Source organism: Eublepharis macularius, chromosome 2 (assembly GCF_028583425.1).
Source record: "Eublepharis macularius isolate TG4126 chromosome 2, MPM_Emac_v1.0, whole genome shotgun sequence".
Lineage (NCBI taxonomy): Eukaryota > Metazoa > Chordata > Lepidosauria > Squamata > Eublepharidae > Eublepharis > Eublepharis macularius.
The window spans coordinates 194637944-194660831 of record NC_072791.1 but is presented as its reverse complement, the minus strand read 5'-3'; the positions used below and the strand labels follow the sequence as shown (position 1 = coordinate 194660831).

Below are 22888 nucleotides of genomic sequence, written 5' to 3'. Positions count from 1 at the left end.
AGAAGGCAGAATCCACAGTGATCATACGCCTTTTTGTGCCAGTGGTGTGGGGTTGGATCCAACCCATCCTTTAGGTAATAAGGCAGATTGATGTTTCTGTGTGGTCTAGCGATTGAGGAGAGGTTTGGTAACATTCCAGACATTATGTTGTACCTGCTCCATAACAATAGCTGTTTTGCATCTTTTATTTAGTCTGTACTTTTTTATGGCTTTAATACTCTCTTGTAACCATACTTCAGGGAAGGTTTCTGTTTATATGACAAAATAAAAAGGATATCCAAACTGAAAGCTACCTTTGGCATTATTTATTTTGTAACTGTAGGAGCTTCATTAAAAACACAAATGTAGCATTCTTTAGGGCCTGTAGATATTTATAGCTTGTTGTTTCTCAGACATGATTCATCAGTGGGATTTAAATATACATAATTGTGTTGAGTTAAAGCCATGAACTGTATATAGTTTCCCTTCCAATATTCTTCCATATTGCTAATTGATTTCTCTCTTTAGATTTAGTTTTATGTTCAGTAATGCTGCTGACCAGTTGTTTGTGTGTGACAGTTTTTAAACATATAATTAACACAAAACCAGAACTAACAAACCTGATACACATTCAGCCTTACATTTACGCATACAAACACTTAAGACAGTCGGCTAGTTAGTATACAGCATGATCATATATATATATATATATATATATATATATATATATATATATATATATATATATATATATATATATATATATATATATATATATATATATATATTCACTTAGAAATAAGCTCTACACAATTAATTAGGCAATCCAAAAACTGCTGACCTCTAAGGCCCACTGAAGACTTACTTACTTCTGAGTAAAGTTGAAATAGTATTGGGCTGCGTGTGATACCTCTTCTCAAGCAAGTACACTCAGGAATTTGGCCTTTGATTTTTTTTAAGCAATAGAATGCACCGAGAACTTTAGTTTTCTGTTAAAATCGAACCTAGCTATAATTGGCAAAATTGAGCAATAGTGAATGTGATTGATTTGGTCAGCATTTTAAAGCTGAAGGTTTACTTAAATGGTTTCATTAATTTCATCTCTCTTTGGAGATGAAGATTTTCTATTAAACTTTTGTTTGTATCTATGGATATGGACAAATCACATTTTTAAAATACAGGTGTGATACAAACAAAAAGCGTATATGAATGATGGACTAAAATGAGATTCTTTGATAATATGCATGATTCTGCCCCCACCCCCACTGGTCTAAATATATTTTTTTTTTTGAAAAATTTTTATTGGGTTAGAATCCATTATTTCCACATTTACATTCAATTTTCCCCAATTTTTTCATCTCTAACCCCCTCCCTTTCCCCCCCCCTTTTTGTTGACTTCCAACAGCTTTCCAACCCTTTGTCCCCTTTCCCTTACTTTTATTAGCTTCCTCTATCTAAAACAAATATATATTCTCCATTATTCTAAGCAGTACATCCTTAACTATTTTTAACATTATATGCCCAAACTGTAAGTCTTTGTTTCCATCTTAGATAAACAATTTATCCCAATTTTTCAATTTCAGATATTTCTATATATCATAAACCATATAGATCATACATTCGTTTATATCAAACAATTTGACTTATTCTCTATATATATTACTCATTCTATCTTTTTATAATAGTTCTATATATCTCTCCTCACGTAGTCAATCAATTTGACCCATCTATATCTTCAGACATTCAGTTTGGTACAAAACTTATCAGAAAAAAAGAAAATATTGTTAGTTAATCGCTCCTTATATTTAGTCCTTATAATTAATTATTTTCTCTATGTTCTGTTTGTTAACCTATATATATCTATATATATGTCAATCTATTAATCTGACTGCTTATTAATTCACATTTATCTCTTCTCCCCCCGGTAAAGTCTCCCCCCTCTACTTCAATACTTCAGTAGTTCTCAAACTGCCACAGTTTTCCTCCCACCTCCCATTTCTTCTCCAGGTATTGTTTCAGCTTCTCCCAGTCTGTGTTGAACTGCCCTGAGTCCAGATCTCTCAGTTTTCTTGTCATCTTGTCCATTTCAGCCATATACAGCAATTTGTAAGTCCAATCTTCAATAGTTGGCACTTCTTGTACTTTCCATTTTTGCGCATACAAAAGTCTAGCTGCTGCTGTCATATAAAATATCAACGTCCTGTGTTGGGCTGGAATTCCCTCCATTCCCAAGTTCAGTAGCAGGAGTTCTGGGTTCTTATTAATTTGAAATTGTAAAATTTCACTCATTTCTCTTATTATTTCCCCCCAGTACTGCCTGGCTACCTCACACGACCACCACATATGATAGAGGGAGCCCTCATGCTTCTTACATTTCCAGCATTTATTAGAAGTATTCAAATTCCCTAGCGCAATCTTCTTTGGTGTCATGTACCAACGATAGATCATTTTGTAAATGTTCTCTTTGATATTAATACATGTCGTTGTCTTCATTGTAGTTTTCCACAAGTATTCCCATGCCTCCATTGTTATTTCTTTATTAAAGTTTATAGCCCATTTCACCATTTGTGTTTTAACTATCTCGTCCTCGGTATACCACTTCAACAGTACTTGGTATACCTTGGATATTCTTTTCTTATCTTCTTTAAGAAGGGTCTGCTCTAGTTCCGAATTCTCTATTCGTATACCTCCCTTTACAGAGTCCGAATTATATAAGTCTCTGATCTGTCTATACTGGAACCAATCGTAGTTAGGTGATAGTTCCTCTTGTGTCTTTATTCTAAGTTTGGATGCTTCAGTTTTAGTTATTTCTTTATACGTTAAACATTGTTGTTCATTATCAACAGCTCTCGGGTCTATCACCTCATATGGAACCACCCACAAAGGGGTTCCTTCTTGTAGATAAATTCTGTACTTCTTCCAGATTATGTATAGACTTCTCCGAACAAAGTGATGCAGGAACATCGAGTTGACCTTTACTTTGTCATGCCATAAATATGCGTGCCATCCAAATATTTTTTTATATCCCTCTAGGGCTAATAGTTTCTTGTTCTTTAATGTCATCCATTCTTTCAACCAAACTAGGCAGATTGCATCATGATAAAGTCTCAGATTGGGCAGTTGCATTCCGCCTCTTTCCTTTGCATCTTGTAAAACTTTCACTTTCACTCGAGGCTTCTTGCCTGCCCAAACAAAATCTGATATTTTCCTCTGCCACCCACTGGTCTAAATATAGATGAGCATTGTGGAATTTTAACTACACTGTAATTTTCAAAGCACTGCAGACTGGTGTCATAATTTATCAAGAACCCCACCAGAATACCAGTTTTTGTCAGAGAAACACCCAAGTCTCAACAATTTTAACAAAGACTGATTCTTAAAATAACTTGGGTGTAGGTTTATGTACGATTAGACCACTTTTGTATCATGCATCTGTCTTTGTTCCAAAGTCAGTCTGTTTTCCCTAGGGATAGTTAGTATTCTGTGTAAGGCAAGTATATATTTCAAACCACTCCCTGGCATTGATGAAAAGACAAAAAGAGTCAAAAGATCAAGTAAAGGGAAGCTGCTAGTTATAGTAATTAATTAGTAGTGGTCCAAGATGTCAAGTTACTTACTTTTTAAATATAATTTGATATTAATATATTGCTGAAATTTTTGGTATAGTTTAGAGGTGACAACCTAGTGAATTATTATTGTGTGTGTTTGCTTTAAAACAGTGGAAGGCAAACCTTATGTTTCTGGGAACCCATTAATTCCCGCCCCTCCAAGAGCTTTGGGGTCTGCAAGTGATAGCTCTGTGTGTGGAGCCAGTCACAAAATGGCAGCTTGTACAAAACTTACAGCACTTCAGAGCAAGTCTGCAGTGCTCTGGAAACTTTTCCTTACCGTTGCTATTTTCACCACTCTCCCAAGCTGTAACTTGCCTTGTAGGGGAAGAATGTATGGGTAACTACTAACTGTTTTCTCTGGAAGAGGAAAATAGCAGCTTTGATACAGAAGGAAAGATTCAGTAGCACACTTCTTTCCTGTGCAAAATAAGAGTGCCCTGTGTATGCACCAAGGAGACACTGGAGAGATGGATGGGAAAGGTGGCTGAGGCTGCCTTTTCCTCATCCAGAGCAAAGGATGTGTTTGTAGATGTGGCTCCTTCTCTGTGAGGAAGAGAAGAGAAGCTGCTTCAGTAGCTTTAAAGGAAGGGATTGAAGACCACTGGAGAAGGAATGGAGAGCTGCTTTTCATTGCTTGGTCATTTCTAAGTGACCTTTCCCCCACTCCTACTTTAAAAGACATGGGCTGAATCCACACGTACCAGCATAGCTGCAGTGCTAAACTGTCAGAATGCCAGCTTCTTCCTGGCGCGATTTCTGACGTCATCGCGCCACGATGCCGCTCTCGTGGCACAATGACGGCAGAAATCGTGCCAGGAAGACTGGCATTCCGACAGTTTAGCGCTATGCCAGTACGTGTGGATTCAGCCATGGCCCCAACTGTAAGGTGATTATGCCTTTACTTGTAATGCATGTTCCATTGGACTCTGCAAATAAAGTGCAGGAAGGAGCATTAGTGCTTTTCTAATGCCCATCTTTCTGGATGTGTGTGCCATCCCTGAGAACTGGAAGCCTAGCAGACTTCCACCTGAGGAACAGATGGAAAAGGAAACGGAATTCTTGATTTTTATTGATCTTACCCAGCAGAGAAGGGGAAGTAAGAGAGTCTTGATGGCTGTAGCCAGTGGAAAGTACCCAATGCTACATTTATAGATCTCAGAATTGGGGATTCCAAAGTTGCATTGCTAGATAGAGGGGATTTCCACAGCACCCCCAGTGAGGTGAGAAGGGTCTGCAGCATTCATTCTGTGATTCGGTGCAGTGCTATGCTCCCTCGAGCAGATATTGTCACCATACTTATAAAACTTATAAAATGAAAAGGTTTCCCTTTTTCACTTGTGCCAGTAAAGGTCAAGGATGCAAATTTACTTATATTTATGCTACCTTAAAATAAAAAGAATTCAACTGAATGAAAATCAGATCTGTAGTGCTCATTTTAATAGCAGCAATATTTGAAGGAGAGCAGGATGTGATCCAATGGAGGATTTTGAATAAACTTAAGATCCAGAGGAGTTAGCCGTGTTAGTCTGTAGTAGCAAAATCAAAAAGAGTCCAGTAGGACCTTTAAGACTAACCAATTTTATTGTAGCATAAGCTTTCGAGAATCACAGTTCTCTTTGTCAGATGCATGGAGGACCAAAAGAAACTGGTCAGATATAGAGGAGGAGAGGGTAGGGCGTAGTAGATGCAAACAACTCCTTCTGATACGGAGATGCAAACAGCTCCTTCTGATATGGAGATGCAAACAGCTCCTTCTGATATTGGGATCAGTTTGCTTCTGTAAAGGTTCAAAGGAGTTTGCCGTGTTAGTCTGTAGTAGCAAAATCAAAAAGAGTCCAGTAGCACCTCCAAGACCAACCAATTCCACTGCAGCACAAGCCTTTGAGAATCACAGCTCTCCCCGCCAGATGCTTCTGACAAATAAACTAACTTCATTATATGATTTAGATGTATTTTTGTTGTAGTTTACAACTGAAAAGTTGCCAGTCATCATGTAAATCCAGCGTAGAGTTACTTTACATGGATATTTTACTATTATTTATGGAATAGTGTTTCAATTTGTGGAAGGGGGTGGCAATCCCACCCTCCCACGGGTTCATCCTTACTTTGCTTTTATTCTGTTCCTGAGGTTCCCTGACACACAGGAACAAAATTTGGGAAGGGGAGTTTGGTGAGGGGCTGCAGCAGGTGGAGGACGTCGGAAAATCTACATGGCAATGGTTGTTGTGGGTTTTCCGGGCTGTATTGTCGTGGTCTTGGCATTGTAGTTCCTGACGTTTCGCCAGCAGCTGTGGCTGGCATCTTCAGAGGTGTAGCACCAAAAGTGTCACTGAGAGATCTCTATCTTTTGGTGCTACACCTCTGAAGATGCCAGCCACAGCTGCTGGCGAAACGTCAGGAACTACAATGCCAAGACCACGACAATACAGCCCGGAAAACCCACAACAACCATCGTTCTCCGGCCGTGAAAGCCTTCGACAATACATCTACATGGCAATGTTTTAAAATGGTTGGCTAGCCACTACTATGTTAAATAATTTTACTAAAATGTTCCCATTATAGTTGAAAGCTTGAGCCAATATTCATTTGGGCATGCAATAGCATAGCTTTGAATACTAAACTGAGAATAATGGTTGGGGTAATATATTTGCTTGTGTCAAGTAATTTACCCTTGAACACCTGAAGATAGGGAGTATATCTCCTTTGCTTATGTTGGAAGGGTCTGTACACTTATGAGGATAGGCCTCTAGAACTTTCAAGCTCCTTTTGACGGTGTGAATTTGTCAGACTGGACCATTTTGCAACAACAGGATTTCAACAAGCAATAGAAGTGCCTAGTCTAAAATGTGTGTGGGGTGGGGGGGAGAAGGTAAATTCTGACAGGTGTCTGCATATTTTCTGCTAAGGGGAGACAAGCCCTTTCCTCCTACAAGGAAGAGGAACAGAATTTGGGAGAGGTTTGTGTCTCTTCAACCAGTCAGTCGCTTTCATGCATTATCTCACAAGTGTAGCAGCAAAGAAGAGAAGACACTGCTGGGATAAGGGCAGCTGCAAATTATTTAAAAAAAACCCACTTGTAGATTTTGTTTAAATAGGACTTTGAACTGTTCTCTCTCTCCCTCCCTCTCCGTGTACTAACAGGAGAGTAAAAGTGATCTTTGTATTCTGTACTTGGAGCAGACTGTAGAGCAATACACAAGAAACTGCTGCTAGTGAAGTATCTACTCTCAGAAAATACCTGAGGTAAGACTGTTGGTTTATGATGGGTCTGCCGCTTGAGGTGTATACACAAAAAAGGTCTAGTTTAGTTTTGTGCGTGTAGAATACCATTCATTCTGTGTTTTAAAAACATTTTAGCCCTTGTCTTTATATTCTGAAAACACAGGTAACAATGACGGCAAGTTGGGAATGTTTACTGTGTCTACTTCCCTGAGACTGGTCGCCAGAACAGAAAATATCACCCTGTGTTTTTTTTGTTTAGCTTTGTGGCATTAAATATGTTTCGGTGTTTTCTTTCTTTTCCTGTCATATCTTTGATCTTTATCTTGTTAGTGTGCTGTCAGTCAATTTTATAACCATTTTAGATATTTTCCTCTACATTCTCTGTTCTTCTTGGTCTCATTAATATTAATGGTGATTGGGAGTGAGACAGATTTTGATTTCAAACATTATTATTTGTATTCAATGTATAAATAAAAACCCATTAGCAAAAGTTTGTATTGGGGATATTTGCTTGCTGCCTATCAGTCTCAGGACTTTGACAGTTCCTTTTTCCCAGGAATATTCCATATTTTAAACAATAATTCTTAAGGGGTTCCAGAGCACATACTGGACAACCAACAAAAAGGACAAAAAACTATATTTAACCCATTATGCAGCAACAATTAATAGAACTGGATTTGAGACTACTTGGTACTGTTTCCTAATGAATAGCACATGGCATCACAGAATCAAAAGAACAAGTACTGCAACTCAAAAGTTTGTTAAATTCTCCTTATTCGGCACCAGGAATCAGTCCTTGCATTTTCAAATTCTTTCCTGCTTATTTTCAGGTGAGTTGCCATCTTAGTCTGTAGCAGCAAAACAAAACCAGAATCCAGTGGCACCATAAAGACTAATGTAGTTTATTCTACAAGTGCTCTACCACTTCAGACAGCAGGCGGGGCTCATTAAATGGATGTTCCTCCATACCAAAGAATTCCTTTCACATAATAAACTAGCAAGCCAAATAAGAGTTGTGTCATTCTTTCTGACTTTCTCATAAACTGGCCCATAATGTAGAGGGAGTGCTCACCTGAAATATGAAATAGGTAGAGCCCAGATGGAAGTTTTATCAACCTCAGTGAGATATAGGCATGAGAAAAAAAAATAAGAAATATATAGCAGATTTTCTTCACAATCTTAATTCATTTTCCTGCCTATTCCCAGCACCCTTAGTGGAGGGAGGACACTGTCCTATTTGCCAAAGCTGTCTGACATACATCCGCCCTGGAACATCAGGTGGTCACATGGTGGTCTACTTATTTGGACTTTGTCTCCATTGAGAGAATAACTTCACCCTTGTGTGACTGTTGGGCAGGAATGCCAGCTAATTAATAGAGTGCACTTGGCGGAAGAGAAGTGACATTTCCCCCCTTTCCTCATCTTTCTTTCCAGTGTAGATACTTAGTACAGTTTTCATATTTTGGCCAATTCACTTCCTGCTGACATGTTGCTATTGTGTTACTGATATTTCCCCAGAGAGGGCTGGTGAAGTGAGGGCTGGTGTTGCGAGCAATATCTCCAAAGTTGAGCAATGATTTCACAACAGAGATGGGCTCTTTATTTTGTTGTGTTTTGTGGATTAATCCCAAAACATGCTTTAAAATGTTGTAGAAATGGCTGCTAGATCTCAGCTTGAGTTTCAGGCTTTTTAGCCAATGTAAAACATAGCGTTTTTCATTTTCTTATGCTGTGAGTGAAAGAAAGGCAGCAAGAGTTAAGACTTGATTTAATCAAAATCTGTTGTATCGGGTTCTGCTCATGTAAGTGAGTTTGATATGTTTGCAAAGAGTAGGGAGACATTTTGGGAAGAATTTTTTTTAAAAGCCACTGCCATAAACAAAGTGGTTGTGGTGTTGGTGATTAATTGTGTAGTTTGCAGTAGCACCCTTTATATGGGCTTGGAAGGTGGTTTTCTGTGACATTGGTGTAATGTTTGAAGACCTGAAAAGGCTAACTATTGCAGGCCCTTCCTGTGTGATTGTTGCCTATATGTAACTGAGGATGATTACTTGGTTACAAAGGACTCACTCGACTGGCCTTTCCAGTGTGATGCTAGAATTTTAAGTGTCCAAAGAAGAAGCCATGGAAAATTATTATATATACAAGCCATCAAAGCCAACACAGATGTCAAAGAGTTTAAGGATATTTGTAAAACTAGTGCCAAATTCTTGTAGGCGTCCAGCATTGTTACATTTCACCTACTATGGTAATAACTCTCTACCTTTGTTACGTATTGCAGCTAATTTCCTTATGCTTATGGCTTTCTAATGTGCATTGTGCAACAGAGGGGAAGTAAAGCAAAGTGAAGGAAAAATGTTAATCACATTTGGATCACTGTCTTGAAATGTGCGGCTATCATTATGTGACATAAATTTCTCCTCTGTAGATTGATGTACTATACAGTCCCCTGAAGTTTGATGTGAATTATTAAACCCCATACCGAGATACCATGTGGATACTAGCAAAAATGTGTTATTTTTCTCTTTAAAAGCCGTGAAAAGAGTATTTCAGATTTCTTGGAGGAGAGAACATGTGGCCTCTTTCTGCTAATACTTCCAGAGTTGGTTCTTTTGATACTATAAAATTTTGCTGATAGTGGTTTTAGCCTCCTATATTTGACATAGTTTATTTCCCCACTGAAATCTGTTTTTGATCAGGGTCATTAATTGGTAATTGCTATATTCATTTGTTTTTTCCTCTTTTCCTTCTGCTACTAGCAGACACTTCAAGAATTTGTCCTTTTTTCAGAAAGGAAACATCACATCTGTTCAGAAATAATGTCTATGAAACCTTTTCAGGATATTCAATAACTTGAATGGTAGCTGCATTATGTTAGAGAACTGAACAACGTGTCTGCTGCCCTAGATAATTTCCATGATAATCAAATCTATAACTAAAAGCTGTCAAGATCTGTGCAGGTCACCTGGTTTTTGTGTGCAGATGATGCTACCTTCTGTTCAGTGCCTTTTTTAATTTTTAAGAAACCTGATTGAGCACACAATAATAGCAGTGCCTTCTCAACATTCCCTAACATTCCCTAGATGCCTCCTCATCCTACCTTTGCACCTGCTACCATTTTAGCAATCTCTTTTCAGTACTCCCCTGCTTAACAGTTGCAGCATACTGGGAAAGTGTATGATGCAATTTTAGAAGAAGAACCATGCCATTCCCAGATAAGAGATTCCCATGTAAATTACTAACTCCAAGCATTGAAGAGGGTTTGAGGTATGTTTGGGGTGTACTCAGTTCATGTAGGACAGTAGCTAGGCTCCTTTTGGCATAAGCCATGTAAAATTAAGATTGATGCCGTGCTGTTTTACAACTGCATATTGCACAGGAAGATTGGTAGTGATGAGAGAGAGCCATCATTTGGGGAAGTGGACTTCTCATTGCGTAGCCTTTGATAAGCTTCCATGGAATCAGGTTTCACTGGAACATGGCTTGCAAGTCTTAGCAAATGTAATTTTAAGGATTGTACTGGAAGGGTGCTGTGCTCTGTACACCGTGTGATATGCTATTTTAATCTAGGTTGTGCTCTACCCTAAAGAGAGAGTATGGTTTGCTGCGTGTGAGGCAAGTAACAGATAAGATCAAAGGATGCTCATTGCTGTTGGAGATTTTTACTTCCCACAACTTTGCATTGTTTTAAGTTTCACTCCTTAATGAGCCTAAGGAAAGGGACTCTGATTCCCACACCTGCAGAGACAAAAACAAAGGAGACACAGGTGCTCTGCTTGCTAGTAAGTATTATGCAAACAGTAGTTCTGTTGTTATAGATGATGCTTTAGTTTGTAATAAAATGTTGTTTATACTTTTGACATTTTACTAGTAGCTTAGCTAGGAGAAAGATGGTGGTGGTGGTCTGGTTTTCTTTTTCTTAGTGCAAAACAAAACAAACAAAAAGCAAACTGTTTCGCAGTTTTTTTAATGTAGAAGTGGAGCAAATGTGGGCCCTAAAGAATTCAAATTGCATACGGCATAGAAAAACACTTTAAATTAGGGACTCAACAACTGGGACTGGTCCCCAGTCCAAGTCTGGCCCTGTGAGAATTGCTATTTACCCTTCCCTGTTGCCAGCCCAGAAGGACAACAAGGGGAGCATGGATCATGTGGGCAGTGCTAGCTTGCAGGGTGGTTTGAAGGTATCTCAGTTCTCTTTACAAAGAGACCTTACGGCAATACTAGTTGCTGCTTTTAATGAAACAGCAAATATAAGGGCCTCTTCTAATGTTTAGAATGACATTTATAATTTTTTTAAAAAAATATAAGAACCTGATCTTGTCAGATCTCAGAAGCTAAGCAGGGTCAGCCTTCGTTAGTAATTGGATGGGAGACCTCCAATGAAGACCAGGGTCGCAGAGACAGGCAATGACAAACCACAAACCCCATCAGGGGTCACCCTAAGTCAGCTCTGACTTGAGGGCCGGATTTCATTCACTGAGTATATCCGAATAGCTCCTCTTTAGAGGACACCATTCCAGCTATCCTGCTCTGTTTGCTCCTATGATATCCTACCTAGTTTGTTTAGCCTACTTTGTTTAGGTTCTTGCATGTACTTCATGATATAATTTTCAGAAGATTTGAAAAGATCTTCCCCTACTTTCCAGAATTCATCTTAATAGATCTTGACAAGTTCTCAGGCTAACAAATACTCCCTAAAGAATTTAGATGGGGAGGTTAATGTCCGGAGAAAATCTGTTTTTAACAGTGATTTCAATGGGCTTAGACTGGAGTAACTCTGCTTAGGATTTCACTGTAAGACAGTTAAACTTGATCCTATTCTAATTTCTTCAAACTGAGATCCCACAATGAAACTTACTCCCAAGCAAGTATATGTTGGATTGCTGTTCATGTAATTGCTGCTCTTCTGAAAACTGCATAAAGTTCCAGGTGACGGAATCCTCTTTGATGTAGTAAAAACGGAGACAGATGGTCAACGTCAGAAGCATGCCCTTGCCTTTCTTACTTGTCTCTGAGGAACACAGGGCATTCTTTGTGGGTCTCCCCTCTTCCAATTTATCCTCACAGACAATCCCGTGATGTAGATTAGGTGTGTGTGTGTGACTTGTTCAATTTCAGCCAGTGGGTAAACAAAGGGAGAGTATCAGGGTAATGTACAAATAAACAAAAACAAACAAGCCGTGAAATCTAACTAATGAGTGTCTCTATTGTAAATCAATCAAATTAAAGCAACATTATAGTCAAATTAAGCAAGTTAAACAGAGAATATATATACACACAGTGTAGGTGATTACAGAAGGCAAAGCATCATATATAAATAATTAAAATATAATTCAACAGGATTTCCTATACAGTATAAAAGTGCTATGTGCCTAGAATTGACCAGAGGTCTGAACAGTAATCACCAAAGTCCCAGTAAGTTTATGATGAAACAATGCCAGAAGGTCTTCAGTGCAGTAAGTTTCTATTGGAGAAACAGTGTATATGATCTCATATGAAAACAGTGATAGGTGGCAATGAAGAATGGATACACAACTGCGACGGGAAGCCAGCAATCTGCCCGTTTCACCTCTTCATCCTGGCAGTCGTTATATCACAGGCCACGCATATACACCTCCACTAGTCATTCGATATTCTTTAAGCCTTTAGCATCTGCCTTCCATTTTGGCAAGTTCAGCCAGTGAGCTTTGGGGATGAGTGTGGCTTTGTACCTGAGGACCCCCCCCCCCCCCCGTCTTAGTGCAACGCTAATGGTAATTATTGCTTTACTCTTTTTCTGCATAGCTTCAATTTCAGTCGAAAATGACTGTATCCCTCAATTGTCAGCTGTTTACTGTTCAGTAGATTGAAACCTTTGGTGAAGTGAATTGATGTCTATGTAATTTGCAAGATTTGGGAGTAGTGTTTTTCAGTGTATATTCCACAACAGGCCTTGAAAATGTCATCGGCAAAGTGGTTTGTATGTGGAAGGTCTGTTTTGGATTAAGCCAATGATGCCCTGTTCAGATGTTTATAGTATGTAAACGGAAGCGGCCCTGACTCCAGACTCTACATTTGGCAGAAGGTCTGAACTGAATCTTACATGTGTACAGAGATATTGTATGTGTGGGGCTGTAAAAGATTATCAAATGTGAAGAGCCAGTTTTCTTCTCACTGCTTCCTACTATGAGAAGAGACCTTCTCCTAAGAGAACTTTGCTTCAGCCGCACTTGTGTTAAAGAATATTTGTGCTGTCAGACATTTGTTCACTACTGGGAGTGTAGGGAGCATTGAAGAGAAAGGCCTATGACCTTTTATCAACTGGTGGGGTAGCAGAGAGAGGCTGAACCTCAGTATAAGCTGCTTATTCCACATTGCTCTCAGGTCACTTTCTGCCTGCCTTGTTGACCTGTGGAGGGGCGATGATTTTTGAAGCAGCCAACAAAGTCTGCTCTTCAGGAATCAGAAATGCTGAACCCAGTCTCTAAATGAATGAAAATCTGGATGCTTTTTGAGCGTGCATGAGGGCTTGGTCTCTATCCTTTCAGGCTACTTAAGGTTGCTGCCTTAGCTGATTCTGTAATCCTTCCAGCTTCCTCAGCTGACTGCCTCCTGTGATAATACTAAAGCAGTTACCACATTAAATTTTCTCTTGCAATGGCATGAATTCATTATCCCAAAATATTCATGAAACAAAAGGAAAAAAAATGCATGGGAAAACAGGGATTCTCCTCCTTTGACAGGGACCAAAAGAAAGTTCATGTGAGCCCTGAGTTCATTTTAGAAGGCTTTTAAAACATCCTTCTGTACTTATTTGCGTGATGCTGATAATCCGACTGAACACAATCTAACACCATTTGGAATCTCTTCTTGGTATGGGCTGCCACCAGCTAAAGGAATTCTTTTAAACCCAGCTTCTTTTGCAAGCCAGGAAACCAGTGTGTGCAGGTGATTTGTGAGAGAGAAGTGGAGGTGTGTGAGCTGCACTCTCCCTTTCCTTCTCTGTCTATAACTGTCACTTGTTCACTCCGCCACTTCCAAACTGGCGGAGCTCTGGTTAGTTTCACTAAACAGCTGGTGCGACAGGACTACAATTGCTCTAAGCCCACAAATCCGGACTGTAATAAAGCTTTAATAATTAAACATAGACCCTAGAAAGCACAAATGCCCGGGAACAATCAGTTGACAACTTGTTTCAGGCAGAACAGTAGAAAGAAATATGAGAAGGTGAATTGCTAACTACTCCTGTACTTGTAAAGAATCTTTACACTCCCCTTACTGGGCATGGGTCCAAAATAGAGCATCAGAGTCTAGGCTTCGGTCTTGTCACAGATCTTCAATCCAGGCCAAGATATATATGGATTTTCCTGTTGCTGGGGAGTTCCTGTTTTAAGCCAATCAGAATTTAGGGGTTCAAGGTTAAAATCTCCTTCCAAATCTGCTTTTGACCAATCTCTTCAAAAGTAGGTTAGCCCACCAAATAAATCACGGCATTTTGACAAATGGTAAAAATTGGGACTAGGATTCAGTTTCCTTTCAGTCAGTCAAAATAAACTTGTCCCTCCCTTTCTGATTCAGTTGCCCCATTCTCACAGATAAGCCTGTTACTCCAAAGGCACATTTATCCTTTCATGAGCCCCGTGGCGCAGAGTGGTAAGCTGCAGTACCGCAGTCCAAGCTCTGCTCACGTCCTGAGTTCGATCCTGGTGGAAGCCGGGTTCAGGTAACTGGCTCAAGGTTGACTCAGCCTTCCATCCTTCCGAGGTCGGTAAAATGAGTACCCAGTTTCCTGGGGGTAAAATGTAGATTGGGGAGGGAAATGACAAATCACCCCATAACAAAAAGTCTGCCAAGAAAACATCGTGATGTGACATCTCCCCATGGGTCAGTAATGACTCAGTGCTTGCACAGGGGACTACCTATTCCTACCTTTAACTATGCAAGCCCTTTGGCATCACTAACAATAATACACTGATGAAAAGCATGTTCAATGCATAGGTGAATATACCATAAGGTCTTGCGATTAATTTTCCCACTCTGCTCTTGGAATTGAGGGATAAGAATGAATTCTTGAAATTTCTTCATTCATTGATGACAAGTTTTTTTGATAGGATTGACACCCATTCATGTAAGCACAGATGTTCTTAAGCCTCAGAAGCTGTTTTCATTAAATGTGCTGTAAACTTGTTAGGAACTAGCTTTGGCAATGGGATAGAAACAACAGTGCAGTGATCCCCCCCCCCAATTTACTATAGGGTCTGGCACACTTTCTTCAGATATGTTCCCGATGCCATAATGACCCTGGCTAAAAGCATAACTACCCGTAATGAATTTGGCTTTAACCTGCTGATCAGAGTATGCTTTTTGGCCTTTTAAAGCGAAGGAATGTCATCTGAACCACGGAGATGGGTGAAATGCTTCTTCTGTTTCCAGGACTGCCGCTGTCCAAAGGTCAGATGATCAAATCGAGAGGGGGTGGCTGCCAGTTGCTGAGAGGAAAACAGAGCAACTTAGAGTGCTGGCTTCTGGTTTCGGCAGGATATAAGAGCTTTTCCAAGATTCCTTTAAGCCTAGAGTTTAATTGTCGTGGGTGTGTGCCCAGATAAGTGATTTATTCCCATAAGGATGGGACCGATTACACTTCCCTTCAAAAGCACAAAGGCTGTTCAAGGAAAGAGCTTAATACAGCCCTTCAGCACTAGGGAGAACTATTTGTTTTCTGTGGCTGGAAATCAAAGAACATGCATCACTCCATAGTTAGGTGGACCTTTGTTTGCTGTTTGCGAGAGAGGAATAAGTTGTTTTGCTTGACATAACACAGGGTGAGAGTGGGAATTGAGGAAAGCGTTTATCTTTAATGAATGTAAGCAAATGTAGGAAACATACTCCTTATCTACAGTGCAATTAATTCTATTCACTTGTCCTGTATTACTTTTTGCCTCTATTATTTTTTGTCAATTTCTTTTCTTTGAACAGCATCCAAGACTATCTGTTCGCCTGCATCTGTCATCACCTGTCATGAGTATGTAATTGGCTAAGATCAGCATCTAGCTTTCTGTCACATATTTGTCCTGCACTTCCTCCCACGGTTCTTCCCTTATTTTATCCTCACAATATCCCTGTGAAGTAGGCTACGCAGGTCCATGGCCAAGCCAGTAAGATGCATGACTAAGTGGAGATTTGGACCCAAGATTCCCCAGTCCTAGTCTTACAGTGTGAGCAGAGTTATACCCTTCAAAGTCCATTGAAGTCATGTAACTCTTCTTAGGATGGCACTATTAAACCACTTCACTGCACTATCTTGTTTCTTTTGCCAAGGCAGAAAAATAATGGGCATGTGCAGAGAGAGATGTCCTTGGTTGTTGTATCACCACCCCAAAACCTCATCTTGTTGAAGCCCAGGCAGTGTTTCAGAAATATTAAAGACCTTTTCATTGGGCTTGGTTTTTGGTCCATAGGGCTAAAGCTTTATTTCAGTCATCTTACTTGTTTTACCCTTTAATAGGACATTATAGATGGATCTGTTGGTGGGCTGGATTAGGGGAGAGGATGGCCAAAAGGTCAGTGAACTAAATAAAAGAAGAAAATAATTCCTAGCAGAAGTATGGAGGATTGTTTCACACTTTTAAAAAAATGAGAATATTCTTTGTACAAATTGTGTTTGGTACATATTGAACTCCAAGCTTATTTTTGAAAAATTCTATGGCATTATGTTTGGGGACATAGATCTAAGAGATGCAAAATCTGCACTTCAAATGGGTGTGTGTGTGTGTGCACATGGGTGCACATGTGTGTATATATAGAACACCATTCATTTTGTTAGAAGAATATTAAGCATTTAAGTGTGAAAGTTTGTATAGATGGACTGGATTTGGAATGACTAAGGACAAAGAAATCAAATGAAGACATGACATGGAGTTAGCAGGGAGGTGACCAGTAAGAGTATGGAACAGGCAGAAGGAAGAAAGGGAAATCTGGTATGGAATTGGAGGTGGCTGCTACATCATCTCCTGATTGTTGAAAGCCCTGATGGACTTACGACAGCTCTTTACACCAAGACTTATTTTTAATGAATTATACACTGTTGAATCCTTTTGGCATTCCTTATCTAAAAAGCAGACAGCTTTTGAAATACTAAAGGTTTGGTGACCCATATGAAAATGACTCTGGTTATGCAGTGTTTATTAGTTTGTTTATAATATTTCTATGCTGCCTCGCTAGGAAATCCTGCCCAAGGTGGTTAACACAACAAAATTAGAATCATAAAAAGTACAATTATTTTAAAATTATTCAAAACGATTAATAAAACATTAATCATAAAATAATAATTAGTAAAACCAGCAGTGTAAAAAATTTCAAATCGTGTTATGCAACAGGGATTTAATGTGTTGTATGCATTTATATGTATTCATTTGTTTCTAATTACATTCTATGTCTCTAAGGATCCTTGCTGTCTACACAAATATCCACAATCCTATATTTAAAAGGTGGGGGCGGAGGGAAATCCACCACACATTTTCATTTCATATTTTTAAGGCTGCTTTTCTTCCTAAAAGAGCGTAAAGCAGCTTACAAAAAGAAGACAGTTCTGAATTACAAAAGCAAATAAACAAACCTCGCTAGTCCATATCTGGCACACTGATTTTTTTACAGGTCCAAGGCTGCAAGACCGGGGCCGTTTCCAGATGGCTTACCGGCCCCCGGAACGTTGTGCCACGTTGCGGGGAAAGCACGAAATATCGCGTTTTCTCGTGCGAGTTTTGCGTGACGTCATGTGACTTCGCACAAAAGTCGCACAAGAAAACGCGATATTTCACGTTTTCCCCACAACGTGGCGCGACATTCCGGGGACCGGTAAGCCGTCTGGAAACGGCCCTGGCCAAAGGGCCCTTTGGCTGGTGCCTCTGGCCACTTCCTGCTGTTTTAAGTATCTGCAGAGAGAGGGAGCAGACAAGGCAGCCTAACTGGATGTCAGCTGCTGCTGGCATATTGCAGTAAATCAGCAGGTTCTTCCTCAGTTCTTTCCTCTACCAGGAATATTCCATATATGTCCTTAAAATAGCCAGTGCTGATTGGCAATGGCTACAATGCAGCTTGGGGTGGGGGTGGGGGTTATGCAGTTCCTAAAAGATAGGGGCTGAATCTCCCTGCAGCAGTTGGCTTCCCTGCCCAGTGGCTGGCCTGTCCTTTCTCTCACTCCTGTAGTTACAAGACAATTTTATATGACAGAGTTCTTCCCTCGACAGAGGTAGAGCACGTTCTTAGCAATGTGTTGGTCTCTTGCAGTGTCCAAACTCCTCCTTGCTGATAACATTCTTGTTGTACTTTTAACAGTACAGGGAGTGACTCCACAAAAACACTCAGAGCTTAGATCGCCCTGAACAATGGTGAAAGCACTTATGACCCATATCTTTAGTACAAAGGTATATATATATATTTTGTATGTAAAATACAGGCTGAATAGGGGTGGAGGGGTGGGATATCCAACTTTGGAATGTTCCAAACTGCCCGCTGGATTTCCGATGTATTCCCTCACTTTTCCGCATTCTTTTAAAGTGGCATTTCTAAATATAAATACTGATGCTTCCGATAAGTGAATGTGCAGTTTGCTGTTTGAATGCTTTCTTTTCAGAGCACTGCTGAATGGCTTTAGTGCAGTCAAAATGATCTTTGTGTTGCATATTCACTGTGCCCTCTATAGAAGGCTCAACTCTGAAAAGTCAATTCAGTAGCTAGGTTGGGGATGACAACATAGATACACAGAAGTGTTCTTAACCCCTGCATATATACACACAGGCCATTTCCACATGACCTTAATGGGACGGCTTGCTAACAGAACTTTGGTGGGTTATCTCACTCATTACCTACATCATCGTTTCCCATGCATGAGCAGGCCATGGTGATCCCAGTTTTTAAGCAGTTTTTGTGAAATCTGTTTTGTTCCGTCTTTATTTTTGATGCCGTTTTTTCCGCACAATTATCTACCATGAAAATGCATAGGTAAAGGTAAAGGTAGTCCCTTGTGCAAGCACTGACTCATGGGGGGACGTTGCATTGCGACGTTTTCTTGGCAGACTTTTTACGGGGTGGTTTGCCATTGCCTTCCCCAGTCATCTGCACTTTACACCCAGGAAACTGGGTACTCATTTTACCAACCTCAGAAGGATGGAAGGCTGAGTCAACCTTGAGCCGGCTACCTGAACCCAGCTTCCGCCAGGATCGAACTCAGGTCGTGAGCAGAGCTTGGACTGCAGTACTGCAGTTTACCACTCTGCGCCACGGGGCATATGGAGGCTTTTTTCGCATTGGAAGAGCCCTCCCACAAATCTCCAACCCCTCCTCTCACCATTACCCCTCTTAACCCCCAGACGCATGCGTCTGGCTTGCATGCGCAATTGTATAATCCCCTCCCTTTTAACTTTTTTATTACTGTATCTACATATACAAAGGGAATCCTACTGCAGTGCGTGCTACACTGGATCACTTAGCAATCGGACTGTCAATCACAACGGGCCCTAGCAGCACCCCCACGCCTCCCCCAGTGGCATCATTTGAGGGGAGGATCGGGGAAGAGATCAGGGGCTCCTCTTCCTCTGGCCCCTTGGCCGCTGCTTGGCTTGTGCACGGCCCTCTTAAGCCCCTATGGAGGTGGCGGGAAGCCCAGCCCCCGGCTGCTGCAGGACCTTGGGAGGGCCTTGCCACCGCACTGAGCCTTTCCGTGTCTCTGGAAGCCCCAAGGAGGCAGCGGAGAGGCAAACCATTTTATCCCCGACTCGCTTCTTATCCCTGTGTACTACATCTGCATGGGGATAAGGAGTGAGTGTTCGGGTACATGGTTTGCCTTTTATATAGTAGGATATGGAATTGTGCGGTCGTGCTACTCTACTGTTCACATATTTTTAAAACACTTTTGCATTTAAAACTTGAGAAATCAATGGTAGAGAATGCTGTACTACACATGCCCAGTTTCTACAGAAGCTAACAGATGGGACAATGGTATAGCGCAATCCCACATGAGCTCCCCCCCCTCCCCAACAAAAGGAAAGTTGGGCGGGAATGCGCCAACATAATTTGTGATAAGGCCCAGATAAAGAATACATTTTCTGTTTTGGGACCTTTTTTTGTGTGACAAACACCCACAGAACACGCATAAGGATGATGCATGTGGAAAGTCAGTTCTTGAAGCGGATTGAGAAGACGTGGCTTTGGGACAGGAAAAACCTGAAAAAGTTGGAGCATGTGGAAGCAGCTACAATCTTACTTGCGCTCTTCTTTTTTTTCCCAGTTGCTCCTTGGTTTCTCACCTGCTAGCCCCCTACCATCTTATCCAGTTTAGTAATAAGCTGAATGTTGTTCTGGAATGCATATAGAGAAACCTTCTGGAGACCATTTTAATTTCTTTTGTTTGCTGGGGCTCTGTACTATGTTTCTGGCTGTGCTGATGGATAAGAGTGAATGATGTTTGCTAGGTGGTGTTTGTGCGTGGTGAATTTGTGCGTAGGTGACCAATCATAGCATAGGGCAAAGAATAATGGTGGCCCTGGCAGTGAAGGCCAGGACATCAAGCGTCACTACAATCTACAAATCATAGCCATTGTGTTTTCAATCAGTTTCCTGGTAACCGCCGGCTTGGAGTTGACCTTTTTCACCACAGCTGCACACTGAGTGGTTAGTCACTGCCAGTTCAGAGGTATTGTTTTGTGTGTGTGTGTGTGTGAGACAGAGAGAGAGAGAGAGACAGAGAGAGAGAGAGAGAGAGAGAGAGAGAGAGAGAGAGAGAGAGAGAAATCAGGCTTCCCCCCCCCCCCCCCGGTCTCATGATGATTAGTTTACATTTACTGATATTGACTCTCATGTGCTGTGTTTTTTCCCTTTCACTCACTCGGGGAACTCTTTGGTGAAAACTCTGATTTTGGTTTGGTATCCACAAACTTGGTCACTTCCTTGCTTAAAATTTATGAGTAAATTGTATGTTGTCAGTCCTAATGCAGTTGCTGGGCACTTCCACTCTTTGTATTCCTCCCTTGTGGGAATGGTTTGATATACTCCTACTTTCTGCTTGTATTTAACCAGTTGCTTAATCCATTGGGAGAACTTTTATTTCATGACTTCCACATTTTATGGGCATTTAGTAAGGAACGTTCTCAAAAGCTTTTTGGAAGAATATAATGCCTACTAGAAACTAGCCAGCCATTAGCCATATGCTTGCTAACATTCATAAAGAACTTCAGGAGGTCTATGAGACACAATTTCCCTTCGCAGAAACCAAACTATTATTTAAATAAATTAATAATCATAACAATTAACACCCTATGGAAATTATGATGATGATGATGTTACCACAGTCCACCAGATGTTTGAGCTGGTCTCTCATCAATTTCGATTTTATCCAAGAATCTAGGAGTCAGTGAGGTATTAGAAGTCAGAGGCTGTACTGATTTCTCTTCAGCTTGTACACGTTGGTTTGAAACATCAGAATCCCAGTTCAGAATCAGACTTGAGTATGTGACATGATCAGTATCAATTATGTTGTCTTGGTAAATTCAGATATAAACTCTTAAATACAGTAAGTAATGGCTTGGGCAATTTCATAAAGACAATGTTTAATTGTAAGGTTCTAAAGAAAAGGCAATTGTGTAAAGCAGGAAAAAAGATCAAATGATTAAGAGTGACAAAAATTATTTCAGTGCTATTCAGAAAACTTTCCCTTGGGATGCTTTGCCAAACAGTCCTTGAATTACTTGGCCACTTTGTTCTGTTTGTAAAATGGTTTTCATTTACTTTTTTTACTAAGGGTTCTTTTTCCAATTCTTGTTCTGTCTTAGAAGAAAAGCCAAGCCAAAAGCTCCTCTCCCTCCATCTGAGAGAAAAAGTGCAGAGTATTCTTCATTTGATGATTCAGAAGTAACCAATTTCGCCATGGAACAAAAAGAGAATATCCTTGACAGAGACATCGAGCTGTCTGTGGTCCTCCCGGGCGATGTGATCAAGTCTACTGCTGTTAATGGCAGGTACGTTGAAGAAAGATTCTAAATTCTTGTTGCTTGCGGTTACAGTAATTTTTCCAGGATAGATTGACAGACATTAATACACTCTCAGTGGTGGATATGTGAACATATATATATATATATATCTCAAGATCTAGAGGGGAACACATGGCTGTTTTTCACACTCAAATAACTATTAAAATATAATCTAGAACTGATCTGAAATTTATTTTTGACTCAAAATGATCATCTTTCTCTGCTTTTCATCCAGACCTTGAGTACTAATTACAGCTCAGGTCATACAATGCACAAAAACTGATGTTTTTTTTTTAAATGCTCCAGAGATTATTCAATCCCTAACTGGACTATGGGTCACAGCTCAGGAAAATGTTGGGTTCTGGAGGCAAGAGGGTGAGTCTAACTGGCACAGCTCTCTGGCCAGGTTGAGTTGAGGCAGAGTTCCTTTATATACTTTCTTTACACCTTTTCCAGCCTATGTCGCAGCAACCAGGACTGAGGGATAATTTAGGAATGGAATATTCATGTGTGGGCTGAAGGAAGGGTTTGTGGAGGGAATATAAAGAAACTGTGTCTGAGCTTTTAGTTCAGTCTGGTATTGGACTTTCCTTTAGCTTTGTCCGATGAGTTTAAGGGATTGTACCGCAGCCTTGCTACTAAGGCTTAGGAACTCCCCTGATGTGAGTATCATAGGTTAGGTCAGGAGATCACAGGAACCTTAAAAGTCAGTGTTTCGAAAAGCATAATGTCCATCTTATCTGGATTCCGCTTCCATTCATTCTCCCTCTACCACTTGAACATTACCTTCATAAACTGGGCCAGGGCAGAGATGGCTACAGACAGAGGCTTATTCAAAGTAAGGTATAGCTGAGTGTCATCAGCATATTGATGATCTCCCACTCCACCGCTTCAGATGATCTCATTAAGGGGCCTAACATAGATATTCGACCACATGGAACCTTGTGGCACACCTAGGGTTGCGGCACTGCCGGAAACCCCTTGTGGCACATCTGGCAATCAGCAGGAAGGTTGGGTGGTGGTGAAATGGGGGGAGATTCCAGAGATTCCTAGAACTACCATATATCACTT

General features: G+C 40.4%; 1 protein-coding gene across 3 annotated transcripts in view; it reads left to right on the top strand.

Annotated features, from left to right (window-relative positions):
- The window catches only part of COBLL1 (cordon-bleu WH2 repeat protein like 1), a 124106-nt gene that overhangs the window by 54300 nt on the left and 46918 nt on the right, over positions 1-22888 (top strand). Inside the window, exons 1-2 of one of the 3 annotated variants that reach the window (XM_054970738.1) lie at positions 6767-6833; positions 21620-21805. In XM_054970738.1, coding sequence (XP_054826713.1) covers positions 21714-21805 — 92 coding nt within the window. In that variant the 5' untranslated portion in view covers positions 6767-6833; positions 21620-21713. Of the gene's footprint in view, positions 1-6766; positions 6834-21619; positions 21806-22888 lie in introns of those variants that run through there. The other 2 variants (XM_054970737.1, XM_054970736.1) reach the window with 2 other exon arrangements.